At 36.9% G+C, this 19,868-nt stretch overlaps 1 protein-coding gene across 3 annotated transcripts in view; it reads left to right on the forward strand.

Annotated features, from left to right (window-relative positions):
- Window positions 1-18,545, forward strand: part of PPP2R2D (protein phosphatase 2 regulatory subunit Bdelta) — a 39,086-nt gene extending 20,541 nt beyond the window's left edge. For 2 of the 3 annotated variants that reach the window (XM_039337401.1, XM_039337402.1), the window contains exons 5-10: window positions 3,665-3,777; window positions 5,499-5,676; window positions 7,498-7,662; window positions 11,243-11,412; window positions 11,501-11,592; window positions 16,462-18,545. In XM_039337401.1, the coding sequence (XP_039193335.1) occupies window positions 3,665-3,777; window positions 5,499-5,676; window positions 7,498-7,662; window positions 11,243-11,412; window positions 11,501-11,592; window positions 16,462-16,741 (998 nt within the window). In that variant the 3' untranslated portion in view covers window positions 16,742-18,545. Of the gene's footprint in view, window positions 1-3,664; window positions 3,778-5,498; window positions 5,690-7,497; window positions 7,663-11,242; window positions 11,413-11,500; window positions 11,593-16,461 lie in introns of all 3 variants that reach the window. The other variant, XM_039337404.1, reaches the window with a different exon arrangement.
- Window positions 18,546-19,868: the final 1,323 nt, after the last annotated feature.

The raw sequence follows: 19,868 nt of genomic DNA on the forward strand, positions 1-19,868 counted from the left end.
TTTGTATCTGCTCATAAACGTTCAATAGAGCATGTTTCCCAATAAATGACTGTAAGCCTAAATAGAATATCAGGTTAATGTTTGATGGATTTATCAATTTGAATTCCAGACTTCTCTACTGTTCTTAACCATCAGAATAATACTATGTTGAAAATAAACATAGTATTGTCGGCTGTTCCTAACTGTAGGCTTTCATTTTTTCATTAATGGTTCATGAAGTATCTTGCCCCCAGTCAAATTTCCACATGTGCTTAAATTATTCTGATGGTTTCCTTTATCTTTTATTTTAAGCCATGCACTAATGTAAGCTATAGCATGAAGCTATGATAGGAAACTGATTTAAAATCTTGGGTTATGTTTAGTAGAGTTAATATAATTTGCTAGGTATGAATCCGTAATATCTACACTGTTTTGGTTTTATGCTCTTCTCAAGCCATGGAATTTGAAAGAAAGCAACTAAAAATTCTTTTAAGCTAGCCTGTTTTTTTCTTTTTCTCAGAAGCCCATTGTCCCTTATAACAATTTCATTCCCATACCAAATAACATCCCCTCAGGAAAAGTGACTATCTAAATTTGAAATTCTAAATCAGATATTTGCTAGTAGAAAAACACAACAAAAAAGTCTATTTTACAGAAGAGAAATTAGTGACAAAGTATATACCCTGTAATAAAAATTATCTTAAGTTCTCTTTATCAGGGCTTTTCAATCAGTGGTACGGGTACCACCTGTGGTACATTGGCACCTGGCAGGTGGTACACGACCATCCTAGAAAAGTGGTAGCGGGGGAGGGGAATGAGCTGAACCGGTGGCAGCACCGCACAAACCTGAGCGAGAGAGGGCTGGAGCTGCAGGGCTGTCAGGGCTCAGTGGAAGCGCCAGGATCAGTGCCAGGCTCCAGCTGGAGCTCAGCGCTGATCCTGGCGCTTCTGCTAAGCCCAGAAGAAGCACTGATCAGCTGGAATGTTGCAGCATCTCCAGGGTCTTGTGATTTACATTCAGATGCTTGGCAATTGATTCATATTTATGATGTCACAGTGTCCCAGGGTCATGTGAAGTGACCAAAACCTGCTACAACCACCCAGCAGACAGGGGGAATAAAAACCAAACACCCTCCCCCACCCCCGCTGCCAATCCTCAACAGAAATGCTCACAACAATGAAAACCACGGACAGGAGGAAGAGCGCCGCCAGGCGGGCAGGCAGGTATCTTGCTCGGCTGTGGCTTGGGGGGCACTTTTTTCAGTGCCATTGTAACTTTGAACAGTCACTAAGCAAACTGTTGTAAGTCAAGGACTACCTGTACTTTATCACTTTTTCCTTTTTTTTTTTTGTCATCAAGTTTTTGGCACCTTGCTAGGCGACGGGTGGTACACGGATGTTGCCATATCCTGAAAGTGGTACAATGGGTGAAAAGGTTGAAAAGCCCTGCTCTTTATTCACAATAAAGAGAAGAAAGGAGAAAACCCATTAATATGTTTCACACAAAAAAGTCACATTGTATAAAAATCATTAAGGAAATCTAGGAACATATCCTCCACTTTAAAACAGGTTACAAGTGTATCTTTAAAAAGCTTCTGCCCTTAAACAAAGCACCACAGCATTAAGGGAATACATACTCTTACAAATAACACAAATCAAAGCATTCTTTGCAGTTGCTAGTATATTTTGGACATTATTTGAGTACTGCAGGAGAAAGGATGAGATTGACCAAGCCTTTATTATTTGTGTTTTTGGTGATCTAATACCCCCTCCATTGGTAATGTGTAGGTGCAAGGAAAAAAAACTTTTGTGAGGGCATGGTTTATACCAGGGCCTCACCTCTGAGCTCCCTAATGTTGTATGCTGTTAGAGAATGTTCAGTTTGTGCCACCTTCAGTCTTAGGTAGGGGGAGGTTACCAGACAGTTGGTGCAGTTAGGGGTCACCCAGTCCCTTGACCATGACTTGTCTCCTCTGTTCATCTTATGTGAGCATCTTTGACTGATGCTGATGTTGCTTCTGATACTGCTGTTAACTGGATCAGCCCAATATGAGGTTGGGGGTGTCATATATTCCACTTGCAACTTGTTGTAATGCTTTTGTGGTTTCTCTGTTGTTCGTGGGTTCCAATCCTCTTTTGCAGGATCATTCATGGTCACAACTACTGCTGTTTTATGCTTCTCTGCTACATCAAAATTCTTCACCTTATACCAATGGTGGCGAACCTATGGCATGCATGCCAGAGGCGGCACTCAGAGCCCTCTCTGTGGGCACGCATGCTGCCACCTCAGCCCCGCCTTCCCCCACGGCCCCCTCCTCACCAGCAGCCCTCCCCCGGAGGAGTAGCCCCCGGGTGTGGCCTGCGCAGAGCAGCACAGGCAAGGGCATGGCAGACAGGCAGCAGGAACAAGACTCTGCCCTCATGCTGCGTTACGCGCAGATGCTGCGGGGCACGGGCAGAGGACTTGGCCGCCATGGTGCTGCAGGGCTGCCTGAGCGATCAGCGGGCCATGGAGGCGGTAGGTGGCCCGGCAGGCAGGGTGGGGGCGGGACAAACGGAGGCGGGGTGGTTTTGGGGCACTCGGTGTCTAAAAGGTTCGCCATCACTGCCTTATACTATTGCAGAATCTTTATCATTTAATTGACGTGGCACTAGAGGTGATAGATATTCTAGCTGCATATTACCTACAACTTATTCTGGAACCCCTGACATCTTTCTAGTGTTTGTGGTTGCCAGTTCATCAATTTAATTTCCATTCACAGTGTGGCCAGAGGCCCACCTAGCTTTGCTTGATGTTTCTAACTGTCAGCTATGCTGCCACTTGCTCAGTTACTCTAGTCCTGGCCTATATGGTTTAGTTGCACATTATTCCTTTTTCTCTGCTAGAGGCATTTCTCCCCCTCGTTGTCCTGCATAGCCACAAAATGGAACCAAAAATTGAAAATGGCATATGCCATGATAGCTGTATATTACTAAAACTCTCTATAATCTTCAGTTGAATAAAATAATGCATCACAGGGCAACAACTGGTCGAAAGTCAAGGATTACCTGAAGCCCTTTTCCCTTTTCCCCTGTTGTTCTCTGGCAGCTGTCCTTTAAGTTACATTGTTTGTAACTGCAGAGATTAGTATCTATTGATAGCCCTATCTTCCAGGAATTGTCTGTCCCCTTCTGCATATGAATCTGTATGTATATTGCAAATATTACATTATGTATGTTCCTACCTAATTTATAAAATGGTTTAGTTATTTTATTTAGCCAATATCATATGCTATAATCCTCTATATAAGTAGAGTTACAGATTTCACTTAACAAATAAATAATTTGTATGGTTCTAAATGTGTGCTTGCCAGTGTATGGTTAATCACTGTTGAAATACAGTTATGCACAGATTGTAAGCAAAATTTCAATGTCCTCTAATTTTATCAAACCCAAAATAAATGTTGGACTGGAATCCAAATGCTCTGTCCAGTTTTCAATAGAAAGCCCTGCTGCCACCCTAAGTTCTAAAAGAGTGCAAGGGTGTACATGCCAGTCCTGCAGAAAAGGAAACATCTAGCAGCTAAATTGGGAAGAGGCAAGAGGTACTTGCTCCAGTTTGCAAAATACTGTGTTACTTGTAAGTGGAGATGATATATTCAGTTATTTTTAATAATGTATTAGTTTGAAATCTTTCTCCTTTCAGATAAAACTATTAAATTATGGAAAATCAGTGAAAGGGATAAAAGAGCTGAAGGTTATAACTTGAAAGATGAAGATGGACGACTTCGGGATCCATTTAGAATCACAGCGCTGCGGGTATTTCTTTATCATTAATAATAAAATCTGAATAATGACTGAACCTGTTGTATTGCATTTAAGCCATAAAGTATTCATTTCTGAGCAAGAGTGCTAAAGTATATTTTATTTATCATTCAGGGTACCACCTCAATTACCGAGTAATTTTAGGCAGATTTTTTTGGGATGTAAAGGGTCACAAAACCAGTATCCACAAACATAAATGTAAGAAAAGCTGCTGTTTGGAGAATCATTATCAAGAAAATCAGCCATAGGCACTTTAAGCTCTCCAAGTTACATTTGGCCCTTAAATCCTATCATATGGCTCCTTTCCAACCACAAGTAGAAATTGGCAGCAGTTCTGTTCTCTTAGTTGGGAAACAAATGAAAGGATAAGTCCTAAATTAGATTTAATAGTTTGAAAAGGAAATTCAACCATCCCTTCCCCCAGTCTAGGAGAAGAAAAAACCTAGTTTCTTCTCATAATGCCTTATCTGTCCCTCAATCCCTATATTACATATGCCCGTTGGTCAGTAACAGGAACCCACTGCCTAGTATAGACAAGCCTAATCTGGATGGTCTGATTTTGTTTTCCTATATTCCTTTAATATAAGACTTCTGAAATAAACTGTCCTGCTCCATAAAAAAACTTTAAAGAAAAATAGTATTTGAAATAACTAATCCACTATATTGAATAATATCCGCTACTTGATGCAGAATATTTAAATGCTGTAATGAACGTTAAGTTTCATTTTAGTTTGAGTAGTGTATGTCAGTTAATGTAATTATTTTGGAAGTTTTTTTACTGTGTTTGCTAATTCTTGAATTATAAAGAAGTAAGCTATCACTGTACTTTTTGCAGGATCCTTCCTTCCTTCCTTCCTTCCTTCCTTCCTTCCTTCCTTCCTTCCTTCCTTCCTTCCTTCCTTCCTTCCTTCCGAAGCCCATCTCCCCTGTAGGGCGACTCTGGGCAGCTTTCATTGGCAGAATCTATTTTCTGTGTCCTCAGTGGGCAATATTGTTATATTGTCTCTATCTGAAAAGAAGACAACTCCCTGCCTCCTCCACCCCCAGTTATTTTCCTGTAAAGTGATAGGGATGTTTTGGATTCCCTGACAATAAGATAAAGGAGGCAGGCAGGGTTTTTTTTAAAAAAAAAAAAAAAAAATTGTAGCAAGGTTGGATATTAGATGCTGAGCATGTGAAAAGCCTAGATGGTAGCTTTACAAAGTATATTATTGTAATTATACAGTGTGATCTCTTGATTTATAATTTTTAGAAAGCACAGAAACAGATACACCTTTTTATCAGAGAGTGTTAGCATCCTTGTTTCTTTCTAGATGCTATTGATACTTCAGACACTTATTACTAATTTTAATGAATTTAATATCAATTTGTGATTACAAGGCATTTTAATCTGAAACTTCCCTGGAATGACAGCATTTAGTACTAGAACTCAGTGTTATACTATGCAGCAAGTATTTGCAAAAAAATAAAATAACAGTTATAATATGAATAAGGCAATAGTAGTTTGTGGCAGCATCACCTTTCCAATCGCAACCCATGTTAAGACCGTATACTCGCTTCCTTGAAATAATTCCATTGAATTTATTTCCATGAGGACATAGATTGTGCTGTTTGAGCAAGCTACCTTGTAATTAAAATTTTTTAAATTGTTTCTGCTTTAAATACTATCAGACTAATTTGAAGTTACAAATTAATATCTTTTTCTCAATTTTTAGGTGCCAATATTGAAACCCATGGATCTCATGGTAGAAGCAAGTCCCCGAAGGATATTTGCAAATGCACACACATATCACATAAACTCTATTTCAGTAAATAGTGATCATGAAACATACCTTTCTGCAGATGACCTAAGAATCAACCTGTGGCATTTAGAAATCACAGATAGAAGTTTTAGTATCCTTTTTAAGTAAGGAAAAAATGTATAAATATAATAGAGAGAAATAGTTATTGTTTAATACCCGGTTAAGTCTCAGCAGGTGGCAGCACCTGATTGATCTTGTCTTGTTACAGAATCTAAGAACTGGTTAGTATTTAAATTAAGTTAGATCACCAAAGAATCAGCATTTGTAGACTAGAGCAGAAAATCGAAGGACATCCTAAAAGGCAGTGGCATATCTTTTTCATGACACTGTCAAGAAAAGTGACCATTTTTATTGACTTCACTGGGTATATTGCATATCTTTACAGCTGATGCACACTGGATCATTGAGAAAGCCAAGGAATACCAATAAGAAGTCAGTATCTGCCTCATTGATTACAGAAAGCCTTTAGTTGTGTCAGTCATGTCAAGTTATGGAATGTGCTTAGAAGAATGGAAATCTCAGGACATCTTATGGTCCTCATGCAAAAACTATACATAGGTCAGGAAGCTACGGAATGAACAGAGCACACTGAAACAGCTTGAGGTTTGGCAAAGGAGTAAAACAAGGCTTCATACTTTGCCCTTATATTTTCAACCTATAGGCTGAATATCCATTAAAGAAAATTTAATTAAAAGAAAAATAAGGCAGTTTTAAATTTGGAGGAAGAAACAGTAGACTGTATTGTGCTGATGCTCTACTCTGATAGCCAAAAAATGCAAGGGATCTATAAGTTCTAGTAATAAATGTGCAGGAAAATAATGAAAAATGTGGTATTAAAATTAAATATAAAGAAGACCTAACTTGACAGTGGGTACAAAAAAACCTTAGAGTTGACAATGAAGATATCAAAGTGTTAGAAATCTTCTACCTTTTAGGATCGCTAGTAAAGGAAAAAGTGAAGAATTGGGCCATAGACTAACACTTGGAAGAGCAACCGTGAAGGCCTTGGAAAAGTTATTCAGATGGTGTGATATTTTATACTTACAAAGATCAGAATTGGGCAGGTTTTCCTTATGACACTATGGAAACTAAAGTTGGACTTCAAAGACAAAGGTTATTGACAGTTTTGAAATCTGGTTTTGGAGAAGACTCCTATGGATACCACAGAGAGCCAAGAAAACAAATGGATCATCAAACTAATCAATCTAGAGTTCTCACTTGAGCATGACACACACAACCAGAATTGAATCATCATGCTTTGACCATATTATGTAAAGACCTAGCTTTCTGAGAAAGCTCTAATGTTGGAAGGAAAAAGAAGAGGATAGCAGCAGCAAGATGGATGGACTCACAGTAGCAACAAATGAAAGACCTGAAATGGAAGACCTGAAGAACCTGATTAGAGGCACATCATTGTGGAGATAACCTTCCTTTGTGATTGCTAATGGAGTCAACACTGACTTGACAGCACATAATCATGATTCTATAAATGTGTTTACTGACAATTCAATGGATTGGCTACACTCAAAGATCAGTATGAATTCTTCTGACCCCTTGAACATAAAGTGTCTGTTGACTTGTTCATAAATTACAAGCCTCATATAAAGTATTAAGTTCATTTAACATAATTGCACAGTGAAAGTGAAACTAGAGAACAGTGTACTTTTGTTATGAGGTCCTTGAATCCTACATATCTGAAATGCTAAACAGTTAAAATTAGGTCAGTAAATGATAAACATTTTTATAAAGCTGTTCTGAAATTTAACTGTTTTAGAAACTAAATTAAGTGCCACAGATAAAAATTCTGAATGTTGCCACAGAGTTTTATTTAAAGATTTCATAATGTTTCTCTTCTGTAAAATTGGATTTTGGGATAACCAAATCAATATTCACCTTTACAAGCAACTTTCAGATATTGTAGACATAAAGCCTGCTAATATGGAGGAATTAACAGAGGTGATAACTGCTGCAGAGTTTCATCCTCATCATTGTAATGTGTTTGTCTACAGCAGTAGCAAAGGAACAATTCGGCTCTGTGATATGCGTTCTTCAGCCCTTTGTGATAGACATTCAAAATGTAAGTAGTTAGGTTTTATAAAGCATATTCGGAAATGAAATGGATATGTTCATTTTTGTGAATAAGTACCAAATAGTAGCCAGCAAAGAACCTTTCAATATCCTACAGTGAAAGAATTGCATTTTAAAGACTAGAAAATCAACCTATTGTTTTAGAATTTAGATAATTCTTAAGCAAGGCTAAAGTGTGAGACATGACTAATATAATTTAGTTTGCCCATTTATAAAATATAGCTGCTCAATATTTGGCAATCCTATCTTAACTAGTTGGTATTTTTCAGAAATAGTGTTTTGAGAAGTTTCAGTATATTTTTGCTACATCAGTTGGGTTGGTAGAACATAGCCTCTTTCAGTAATGACTATAGCTAATTAAGTTGACAGACAAAATCTTTCATTACAAATCTGTTTTCTAATGTGTTGGATTTGTGTGTAAACATTTCTAAACTCAAAAAAACATCCCACATCCTGAAGGAATGTTTTGAGTGTACTAATTTTTTAAAATATTCAATTGGAAACTCTCCCTAATATATTTTTTAAAAAGAATTCAGTTATTAAAGGCTGCAATTGTAACTAGGTTTGAGAAATACTAATACTCGGTTGCAATTTGTAGGTTAGATACTGAGAGAAAAAATAATTGTGGTAGCCATTAGTTTGGGGTTGGATCATTTTTTCCCCAGCTTAATGGTTGGGTCAGAGTATTGTTGCTCCTAATCTGGTGCTATTTAAAAAAAATGAACATAGGCTTCTGAGAAGCTTGTACCCGTATAGAAAAAACTATGATAACTTAATATGCATTCATCTCACTCCCAGAAACAGTACTCAGAGTGGCTAGGAATAAAATGCAAATTAAATAACAAAGCTGTTATAATTATGATGTAAAATTATTTGACACATGAACAGCATGATAAATTAGAGAAGGTTATCTACCTTTGAGATGATTTAGGCCATAATTCAGTGGTTTCATGGATGGGTAAAGGGAGATTTTGCACTAACCTTCAACGGAAAATCGTCCTGTCATGAATGGTATGTCATGACTGCTTCTGCGGTAAGGTTCCGGGGGAATGTTAGGGCTTGACTGGGGAAGGCTTTGGATCCAATTGATCCAAATTCCCTACATTTTCCAGGCATACTTCTGGAGTGGATGGGAAACTATATCAGCCTCTGAAGCTGATGTAAATTGCTTGCTTTCCCTTGGGGAATGTAGTGGGAAGAGGGGTTTAAAAAAAAAAAAAAGACCAATTGGCAAGGTATATTTTTACAAAGGTAAAAGCTGCAACCCTCTCTTCTGCCCTAGCTGGCATGAGCACAGCAGAACTCAGGAAGTGGAGGATCCTCCGGGAAAGATTCTCTTTCCCCACCTTATTGGATTGGTTTGCCAGGTAGTATCTTGAAGCATTTTAAATTGTTTTCTTATTATTAGATAATTCTGCCTATGAAAGCCTGAAATGACTGCTTTCATAATTAAATGCAAATAAAAAGTTAGAGTTCTCAACGTGTGGTTCAATGTAGTTTCCAGCAAATAAAATGTTTCATGATTATTCATTGATACTTTTAATAGCGCTTTACTTAGGAAGTCACATTTTGAAAATAATTTGTTTTCTGATTACAACTGTTTAGAACAGTGTTTCCCAAACTTGACAATTTTAAGGCATGTGGACTTCAACTCCCAGAATTCCACAGCCAGCGTTGCTGGCTGTGGAATTCTGGGAGTTGAAGTCCTCATGCCTTAAAATTGTCAAGTTTGGGAAACACTGGTTTAGAATAAACCATATGAGCAAACAAGAGGAACTCCTAGGATTGTGCTGTTTTCCTGATAGCACTAGTTGATTTTCAGGTCCCAGATGCTTACATTGTACAAAGACTTATACAGTGCTTGCTAGATGGTTTATTCCCATAAACTCCACCCTGAGCTATTAGGTTGTTAGCAGACCAATTCTTACTGATCCAATCTTAAGTATATTTAATATCGATAACTTTTAATTTTCTTTATCGTGGAGAGTTAGGATATGGAACAACATTTTAAATTAAATGTGGCCCTTTTCTAGGCAGAGTTGAGAAGGGGATTTAAAATTTATAATTTTACCCAAGATATTTAAACCCGTTCTTACGTTTTATTTATTTTTATTTGTTTCCATTTATATGGCTACCACTTCAACCTTGTGATTCAGGGTGACAAACAGCAATTTAAAAGATAAAATCACTGTTATATACTTCTAATCGGTGAATTATATTTTACTGTTGATTGGTTTTACATTGTTCAAGTGCCTGAAGCCATTGATTGGGAAGAATATTGTTTGTTGAATATTTAAATATAAATATGTTTATAAATTGGAGACCAGCATAGATTAGCAAAAGCAACAATATCTATGTATGACTAAGGAAATAACCATAAAACTCGGAAGGTAAGCCACATTAGGATTAGCAAGGAGAAAATTAAAACTTGAATCTCTTTTTTTAAAAAAAAAATTTTTTTAGCACAAATAGTTGTTCACAATCACCTGCCCTGGTACCTGTAAAAAGATTCTATAGTGCTCCATCCAATCTGGCTTGTTTGATTGTCTTAGATCAGGCATGTCAAACTCGTGACGTCATGCAACGTATCGGGCCGGTTTTGCCATTGCCGACAATGGGGTGGGTGCGGCTTCCACCGGCCCCTGGGCCGGCAGTTTGACACCCCTGCCCTAGATTAATAAAATCAATAAATGAGAAACTAGAATATTGCAAAGTATTAGATCTTTTATCTTTGGAGTATTTTCTGTCTTAATATATGTTATTAGAAAATACAGATATGGAAGAGTGGCATCCTACTCAGAAGTTATGCCAGTCAAGCTGGTAGGATAGACAGCATCTTGCATAGCAAGGGTCCTCAACACCTAGGCTGCGGCCTGTTTGGAACTGGGCCGTGCATGTGGCAGGTGCAACTCCACTTGGGTGAGCAGTGGGCATTTGCACATGAAGCACCTGCTGCACAATAGAGCCATCCTCCCCCCGACTGCTGGTCCACCAAGCCAGAAAGATTGGGGGCCTCTGCTGTAGAGCTGTGTTCCTTAAAATCTTTTTATCTTAGGACCCTTTGCCACTTTAAAAAATTATGGTGGACCCAAAAGAGTTTTTGTTTTATAGATTATGTTTATCTATGTTTATTATATTAAAAATTACAATTGACGCAGTTGCTTCTGCCTCTTCTGACAATTGCTTGATTGGATTTCACTGTTGTAATATTTTTCAACAGATTGGTAATTAATATTCATTTCATGAAAACCTGACGGGATCTTGAGGGAGCCCCCCAGGATCTTAGGACCACAATTTAAGAAATATTAATGTAGAGCAACATATAAGTATGTGTGTATATACAAAATCCATTCTAAGAGGCAGAGAATGGACATTGTTTTTAATTTATTAAATTTATATGCCACCTATCTCATTGTCAAGGTGCTCTGGCCTTCAAGTTATATTTCAGTCACTCTCAAGGCATACTGTCTGGAAATTGCTGCTTTAGCAAAGCCTAAATTTATTGAAAAGGTAACAATGTTCATCTACATAATTATTAACAGTTTTCATTCCTATATTGTAATTTTCAGTCTTTGAGGAGCCTGAAGATCCCAGCAGCAGATCATTCTTTTCAGAAATAATATCTTCAATATCAGATGTAAAATTCAGTCACAGCGGTCGATACATGATGACCCGGGACTATCTTTCAGTTAAAGTATGGGATCTGAATATGGAAAACAGGCCAGTAGAGACCTACCAGGTATAGTGTCCACGCTTTAAAAAAAGGAAAAAAATGTATAACTCTGGAATGGAAAACCTCATATTGCTCTGCACTTGTGTATTTTAAGGTTCATGAATATCTTCGGAGCAAACTCTGTTCCCTGTATGAGAACGATTGCATCTTTGACAAATTTGAATGCTGCTGGAATGGTTCTGATAGGTAAGTCTGATTTATATATTTCCAAAGTTTTCCTGAATATTGAAAATGGCTATATTGTTTAACTGCAGCAAGAATGAAGAGATACAGTTCATTTTAACATACTTACAGTATAATAGTGGATTATCTAGAATTTGCTAGTCCATTCAAAAGGCCAACATTTGGAAACTCTCTGCTCTGACTCTGATGATAACACAATAGCATGTATAATAAATTAATAAAGGTGCCTCCAGATGGTGTATTCATAACCTGATACACTTTGAGATTTGCAGATCGTTTGATTGGATCTGAATTCACCCTTTGAATTTGAAGGCATAAATATGTCTTAAACTTTAAACTTTGTTTTTAATGAGATGAAAATTGAAGTATGGTAGACATTTTAAATTTCAGCAAACTTCTTATGAGAAGAGAAGAGAGACCATGCCACTACTGCCACCATTACCAAGGAACTAGATTCCCCATCTTTATTTGTGGGAGTTAGTTGCCAAAATAACCTAAGGAGCGGCGAGTATCTCTCCCTCTCTTACTCTCTCTATTTCTTTGGGGAAGTGAGCTAGATGATTTTATGTGGTGAACCACATCCAGTTCATTGGTTGTAGGTTGCCAAGACTTCTAGCAGTTACTGAGTTTGCAGAATATCTACCAAACCACTTTAAGGGATTCAGCACAATAATTTTTTGAAATCTTCTATTGTATCTCTTTTAAGTAAAAAATAGGGATTAGTTAAGGACACTGCAGCTGTCTCTGTTGTTTTTTTAAAAAGCCTACTTTTAGCCCCATTATTTGCAATATCTTTAAAATTAATATTTGTGGCCAAGGCCTATTAAAGAACTGGAGTGTTGCAACTATATTTAAAGTGTGTCCCAAACCAATGTTAGCCCTGTTCTCCATTTCCTGCTTTTCTTCTTAAAAGCAGTAAACATCTGTAGCCAACATCTATTCATGACCTTGCCTATCTACTCTTAACAGCAGTTAGCGTTTAGGAACGAGGACTGTTTTTAAGTTTACCCCTGTTTATTCAGTGTTGAGAGTGAAATTAGCCCAAAGCAAATATAATTAAAAGAAATGTTGGCCAAAGTATGTACTACTCAAACATGGAAACCATTCCCAATAAACATAAATATTGACAATAATTTGTCAATTGCTGCTAAAAGGCAGTCTACTTAATGCTTCTGCCAGTCATAATACTGGCTGAAAAGTTGCTAGAAGAATTTCTTCCAGGCAAAATCAGAGCTACTTCAGCCTGCCTCTTCCTTTTCCACCTTGAACTGAGCAGACGCCCCTCACCAGTTTACTCTTTTACGGCTGCAAAGAGGAGTTCTTAAGTCATATGAAGGGTTTTACCTGCTAGACAAATGCATAGACTCCCTCTGTAAAATGTAACTATAGCTGCCTCCTGATAAACCTAGTTGGCATTCCAATGGCTTTTTCCAATTCTGAAACCAATGGGATTGTGGTGAAAGAGATTTTAGAAGGAAGCTGTTTCATATTAGAATGTAGTGGCAGGATTTCTGGGCTTAGTAATGTCATGAAAAGAGTTGAGGATCAACCAGATTTACATTTGCCATTCCTCAGGCTGAATCTCACCAGAAATGAGATTCGGAGCTGTTAAGAGAGCTTCTTTGGTTTGCCTTGTATCGCTATCTGTCTATGGATGTACCAGATGAGGGTGCAGTTATTACATGGATTCCTGTTCAATGCTGCAGACTGACTAGAAAGGGTGGTTCTGAGGATCGTGATGGAAATTGTTCAAAGAATATTGGATGATGATGTAGCATTGTCTTGTAAAAAGTATCTCTTCCTTTCTCTGTGCTGAGGAAGAGCCATATTTGCTGCTGTTGGCGCAGGGTAAACTATCATGTTTCTACCTTTTTTCCCTGCTTATAGACGGAAGAGGAATTGCTTCCTTCATGCCACAATAATATTTCCCACACATTTGGAAACTAGAGGGAGTGCCTTTACTGTGTCCAAAATCCACTCATATATTTCATGCTTGCACTGCAATCAGTGCCCCACTTTGTGCTGTTATTCATATTTATGTTTATTAAAGCAGAAACTGTTAGCTGCTTGGTGCTTCTGCAGTATGTTTATGAATCTATTTTCACAGTTGTATGTTTGATACATTGTAATATAAAGAGATGTTATGTTAGTTTCTAGTGCACATGCTATATCTTAAAAGCTATCTCAAATCCAATTGTGCAAGGCTTAAAACAAATAAACACACAGAAAACAAGGTATGTCCTCCTGAAGAGAATGAAAACAGAGACTGAAACTGCTGATATGATAAATGCTCTACTGCAAATGTCAGAAAATTTAAATAAGATTTGGGTGAGCTCAAAGAAATAAAAGATATTTTTTTAAATTTCTTCTCCCTCCTCCATCCCCGTAAACCTGTTCAGATTGTAGCAGCAAAGCAAGACACAAACAGTAGAGCAGAAACAAAAAGCAGGATACTTTCCCGCCCCAAGAATTCCAATAGGTAGATTGTTCCAAGATCATAAAATCAATTGGTCAGATTTTTGCTATGAGAGGAATCTATTGCACCACCAAACTCCTCCTTTGTGTTGTAAATATATGAGAACAAAGTTGCAGCATTGTTTCAGATCCTCCCAAAGTCAGAAGCACGGAGGAATTTCATTGAATGACTGGCCCTTTTCAAAGAGTTCAGTTCACTTCTATATGTTGCATTGATTCAGTGGTTCAGATAAGTGAATTACTTCTCTAGAGTGAGTTTAATGAATTTTCAGTAAATCAAATTGCCCTATCCAAAATCTGTGCAGCTTTAAATGTTTTTAATGTTTTACTGCAAGGTATCTTAATAATGGCCTTAAAGGGCCTAATATAAATATAATTCAAACAAATAATGTTGCCATAAGCAGAATTATTGTTAAGTGATGAGACATGTTCTTCACATTGTATGAAATAAATGCCAAGGTCAGTTCCTGTTAGCTGATCAAATAATATTGTATGTATTAATGCAGCGTTTCTCAACGTTTGTGTGACGGTGACCCCCGTCACACAAACGTGCCGCGCATGCGTGGCGCCCCCCATGCGCAGCATGCATGCGCGGCACTGCCCCATGCGCAGCGCGCATACACGGCACCGCCCCATGCGCAGCGCGCATACGCGGCACCGCCCCCTGAGGGGGGGGGATGGCGGATCACATTGTTTGGCAACCCCCGTAAAATGGTCGATCGACCCCAAATGGCGTCGCGACCCATAGGTTGAGAACCACTGTATTAATGGAATGGCATTTTAGAAGCAACAGCTTTAAATACGGGATGTACACATGGCAAATGATAGTCACCACATATAAAATTTCTGCATTTACCTACCGTTTGAAAAATACTGTGCCAGAAATAACCTCTCTCTGTTAACCCAGAGAACTGTTGGCAGCCAGAATGTACAGTATTGTCCCAGATAAGCCATAAATATATTTTTAGAAATCTATATTTGAAAGCAGTGTATGCAGCAGACCACTTATTTAACCATTTATTAAGTACATTCTGCTTTAAACACATCATTCTAGATATATTTAATGCCTCAACACCCAAACTGGCACCACAGAAATGCCACAGCAGACCCTTAAATAACAGTGGCAGGATTTCTCAGATCTGTTTTATAAAGAAAATAGTGTTAAGCCTTGAAAGGATTCTGGACATAATTTTAGTTTTTAAAAACCTACCCCAGCCACTTAAAACAGAGAATGGATGGATGACAGTAATTTTGAGACCTGGCTCTTCTGCCTAAATTATCAAAAAGTGCTGTTGTATAAAATGGCCTATAAATTGAGGAGAACATGAAATATGGCAATGATATATTAAGGAATAACAGCATCTAGGTAACAGCATAATTGCATAAAATTCAATTTAAATCTAAGAAAACACAGCCATAAAATTGAACATCCTTTAAAAACAAGAGTGGAATGTTTAAAGATTACAGCAGTATGACAAAATAGCTCGTTTTGAGAGGGACCCAATCTGACAGCTACAGTAATGCTGAAACGCAGTTTAATGATAAAGCTTATAAAGCCTGGGAGAATAAAAAGTGGTCTTCACCAGGAACTGTATAAAACATTTAACTAGAGTTCAGTTTACATTAGATCTCTCTGGAAGTGGCATTCTACAGTTATGGCCATGGGGGAAAAGGTGCTGCTCGCCAAAACTGCATTTTGGAGGGCAGGAGAAAGGCTAACCTCAACTTGTTCTATCTCAAGTCACAGTTAAATGTTGGTAATCTTTCCAGTCCGGACACCTGTATCCATAAAATACTCCAAGAAGTTGTAATTTGCATAATTAGCTATGTTGATAGTATATATTTAAACTACAGAAATCAATTGTACAATTGGTGACGCAAATGATCAGTGAATAACATCAAACTACAAATTTGATCTTTCAGTTAACAATCTACTTCTAGAACAGGTGGAATAATGTTTAGCTGAATAATTGAGCCCAAAAAGTGCAATCTGTTACAATAGAGTCTGGCACATTTTCATTGTCACACCTTGATTTTGTGATATTCTATAATAAAAATTTTACTGAACATATTATAGTATATTCATTAGCAAATTAGTGACTATTGATAAGTATGAAATAAAAGGTAGCTATATTATTTTCTCTTAGCTTGTATTTTTTGCAATTCTCTTTTGTAATTGCTTTAACCATTTCTTTAAAGAGTTCATTTAATTATGTATGTATATATTTTTTTAAAATGTTCTTATTTAAAAATTGGATAAAATAAGTGTCAGTCCTATAGCTCTGTTAGCTGACTAGTGAACAGCAAAGAGATGGAAATTGGGGATTATTTAGGTGGACGTTCATAGCAGTTATTTTCATGCAGATGAATAAAAACATTGTTCTTTCTTTCATACAGTGCCATTATGACTGGCTCCTATAACAACTTCTTTAGGATGTTTGATCGGAACACACGGCGAGATATTACATTAGAGGCATCCAGAGAAAGTAGCAAACCTCGAGCCATCTTAAAACCCCGGAAAGTGTGTACAGGTGGCAAAAGAAAGAAAGATGAAATAAGTGTTGACAGTCTAGACTTCAATAAGAAGATCCTCCATACAGCGTGGCACCCTGTGGAGAATATCATTGCTGTAGCTGCAACCAATAACTTGTATATATTCCAAGACAAAATTAATTAAAGACGGCTTATTTGAGGACAGAGTTGTCGTCTTGAATAGTTAAGCTCTGTTGTTTATCTGTCAGAGATGGCCTTGTCCTTCCAGTAAAGAACATTGATGCACTTATTTCCCTTTATAAGCAAAGGAGAGAAACTGGCCTGGACTTGAGTTCGTGGTGTATTTCTGCCTTCAGTGAGGGGGGAACATGGAATTGATTTTTGTAAACAAGGAAAGCCCACTGGAAGCAGAATTGATGGACAATACTTAATAAAAGTCAATATTAAAAAAATGTATTTATTTAAGTCTGAGCCTTCCTTTCCAGTTGATAGACCAAAAATCTTAACACCCAAGAAACAAATTGTCATAAAAATGTAATTTTTATCTCACATGCTCTTTATCTGCTGTAATATTTGGGCCTTTCAGAACATATATTTGTGCTTTATGCCTGTAAACATTCTTTCTCTGGCCTTCATCTAAGCTTTAGGTGTTTCTACCTTTGAGCATATAGGCAAGTCTAGAGTTGAGTGTGTAGACAGGTTTTTCATGTATATTTACTCACCAACTGTATCTATAACCACACCTTCTGGTGTAAACCACTTAATAAAAATAACAAACTATAAAAAAGTGTTTTTAAATCTGAAAGTATGTATTCAGTCTTTTTTATTGCATGTATTGAGATTGTGCAAGATACCTGATGGAAAGATTTGAAAATAGTTTGTCCCCAAAAAATATTTATTATAAAAAATGAGCAGTGTTGGATGTTGTCCTACTGCTTCAAACTCTAAATTGAAATTTGTATCCAGTTGTCTTTACCCTAGTTTGTATTGTTTTTCTATGTTTAAAAGAAAATATACGGTATGCACAAAAGAGGTGATGTGAAAAACAGCCCGTTTACTTACATGCAGCCTTAAACACAATGGGCCATGTACATCAGAACCTTCAATAATCATTGTTTTGGTTAATAGTAAATATGATTTATAATTAATGTTAATGTGCATACATTAATGTGCATTACATTTTTTTATCCTTAGTTTTCAAGAAAATATTTTTTAAATACTAAACTAGGCATAAGCAGATGCAAGCATATTGCCCCTGAAGCTCAACCTTGTATGTTATTAAAATTAATTATGCCAAACAGGAGCACATTTAGATATATTTCAACTCTTAATCTGGGCTTGTGACACCAGGGAACCTGGTTGTCTTAAGGCTGATGTGGAAATGTGATTATAGAATGCTAAGTTTCCACTAGGAATGGGGGCAAAGAAAAATACATCACTTTTATGATATTTTTTTCTTAGAAGTAGGAATAACTCCTGGTATTTCACTGTAAACATCTCTGGGAGTAAACCTAAAACAGAAACAGCAATGGGCACAATTTTGATAAAGTATCTTCCACTTTCTGTATAGTTACTGCTGAAAGTGCCTATGGAATCCCCCCTTAAAATTCAGGCCCTTTAAGCTTCCTGAAGAAAAGATAGGGTGATTTGTTCATGCTCTAAATTAAATGAAGGTTTAATATGATTATTAAAAGTATGAGTATGCAAGAGGAATGTGTCTCTGATCCTATCCTGTCAATGTTCATGGGGTGCCACTCGTCCTCAGAATCTAACACCAATTTGGTGGATCTAAAAATAAAAATCGTATATTGTATATCAGTTGTGACACTATTTGCAAATCTTGAAATGTGGAACCCAATAGGTCATTTAACCATTAGATTGACTTTGTTCCCTCCCTGCCTTCCTGCAAAACAAATACAATGGGTTTGTATATAATTGTTCTATTATTTTGATCAAAAAGTTTAATAAATTTTAAATGTTTACCTGAATTTATACTGTGTACTTTTAAACTTTTTCAATGTTTTTTTTGTTTCTAAATTTGCATTAAATGCCTTTGAAATATATATATTTAATATTCATTGTGCAGTATATTGTGCTAGTTGATAGCAGGTAGCAGTCAAAAATAAGTTAATTTGATTCTTACTAGATCTGGTTCTCATTTGTATTTTGCATGGAAGAAATACAAAGGGTCTACTTTTTCCTCTTGTACTTTTGATTTTAAATCTTACTTTTAACATGTTTACATGTTTAACTGATTATGCATCTGAAATGTATTCCATCCTACGAAAGATCATTCATTTACAAGGTTGACATTGTTTGTTTCTTGTGTTAATTATAAATTAGCAAATCAGAAATTCAGAGATGTTAATATTTTTCAATCTAAATGGCTCCATCAATTTCTTCTATAGATACCAGTATTTAAGAAGTTCAGTGGATGAAAATTAAGCATTTATTATTGTATTACAACCATCCCCATTTTCTTAAAGAAAGGTCTTTTTTCACATTGTGCATAAAACTGAGCAGGTATTGCTGACTTTTCCATGTCTGATTAGATTAATTTTAACTATCTGGCTCTTCATTATTTATGGCACAATTTGTGCTCATGAGTATTCATAGCCTATGGAGAGCCCTGCTTCGTAATTGCTTCACCTCGTCCTAAGTTTCAATTTATGTTCCCAGAAATTAAATAAGGAATTTGATCTATAAAGCAAAATACCATACTGTTACCATTAACTTCAGAATCGCCTTTTCAATGAGATAAGTAATGTATATATTTAATAAATAAATACAAATAAAACTGTACAGGGCTATAGATGTTAAGAGTGAAAAATCGGGACTTCAGATGTGTACTCGGCTTACTAGAAAAAAATACGGTAAAAGGCATCTGGTGAGAGATGCAATAAGTATCTTGTTTCTTTAAAGCAGGGGTGTCAAACTGCCAGCCTGCGGGCCAGATCTGTCACGCCAAAACCATGCCCACCCTATTGCTGGCAATGGGAAAAAGTCGTGATACGTCATGTCACGTGATGTCGCAAGTTTGACACCCATGATTTAGAGGGTTTTATTACTGGCTGCAGCTAACTGTTGACTATTTTAACACTGGGCAGGCTCTTGTCAGGCAATCGTGAGTTCACTAAACTACTCTAAAAATTCTAATTGGATATATTTGTTTGCTTATGCTTCAGCCCTTTATTTTCTAAGGGAGCACATCTCACTTCAATTTCCAAAGAGGGCATTTGAAAATAACCCCAGAATAATATTTATTTGGGTTTATCATACACTACCGGACTATGGAATTAAAAAGCAGCATA

The sequence above is a fragment of the Crotalus tigris genome, unplaced genomic scaffold (assembly GCF_016545835.1).
Source record: "Crotalus tigris isolate CLP2741 ecotype Arizona unplaced genomic scaffold, ASM1654583v1 scf7180000017678.2327064, whole genome shotgun sequence".
NCBI lineage: Eukaryota > Metazoa > Chordata > Lepidosauria > Squamata > Viperidae > Crotalus > Crotalus tigris.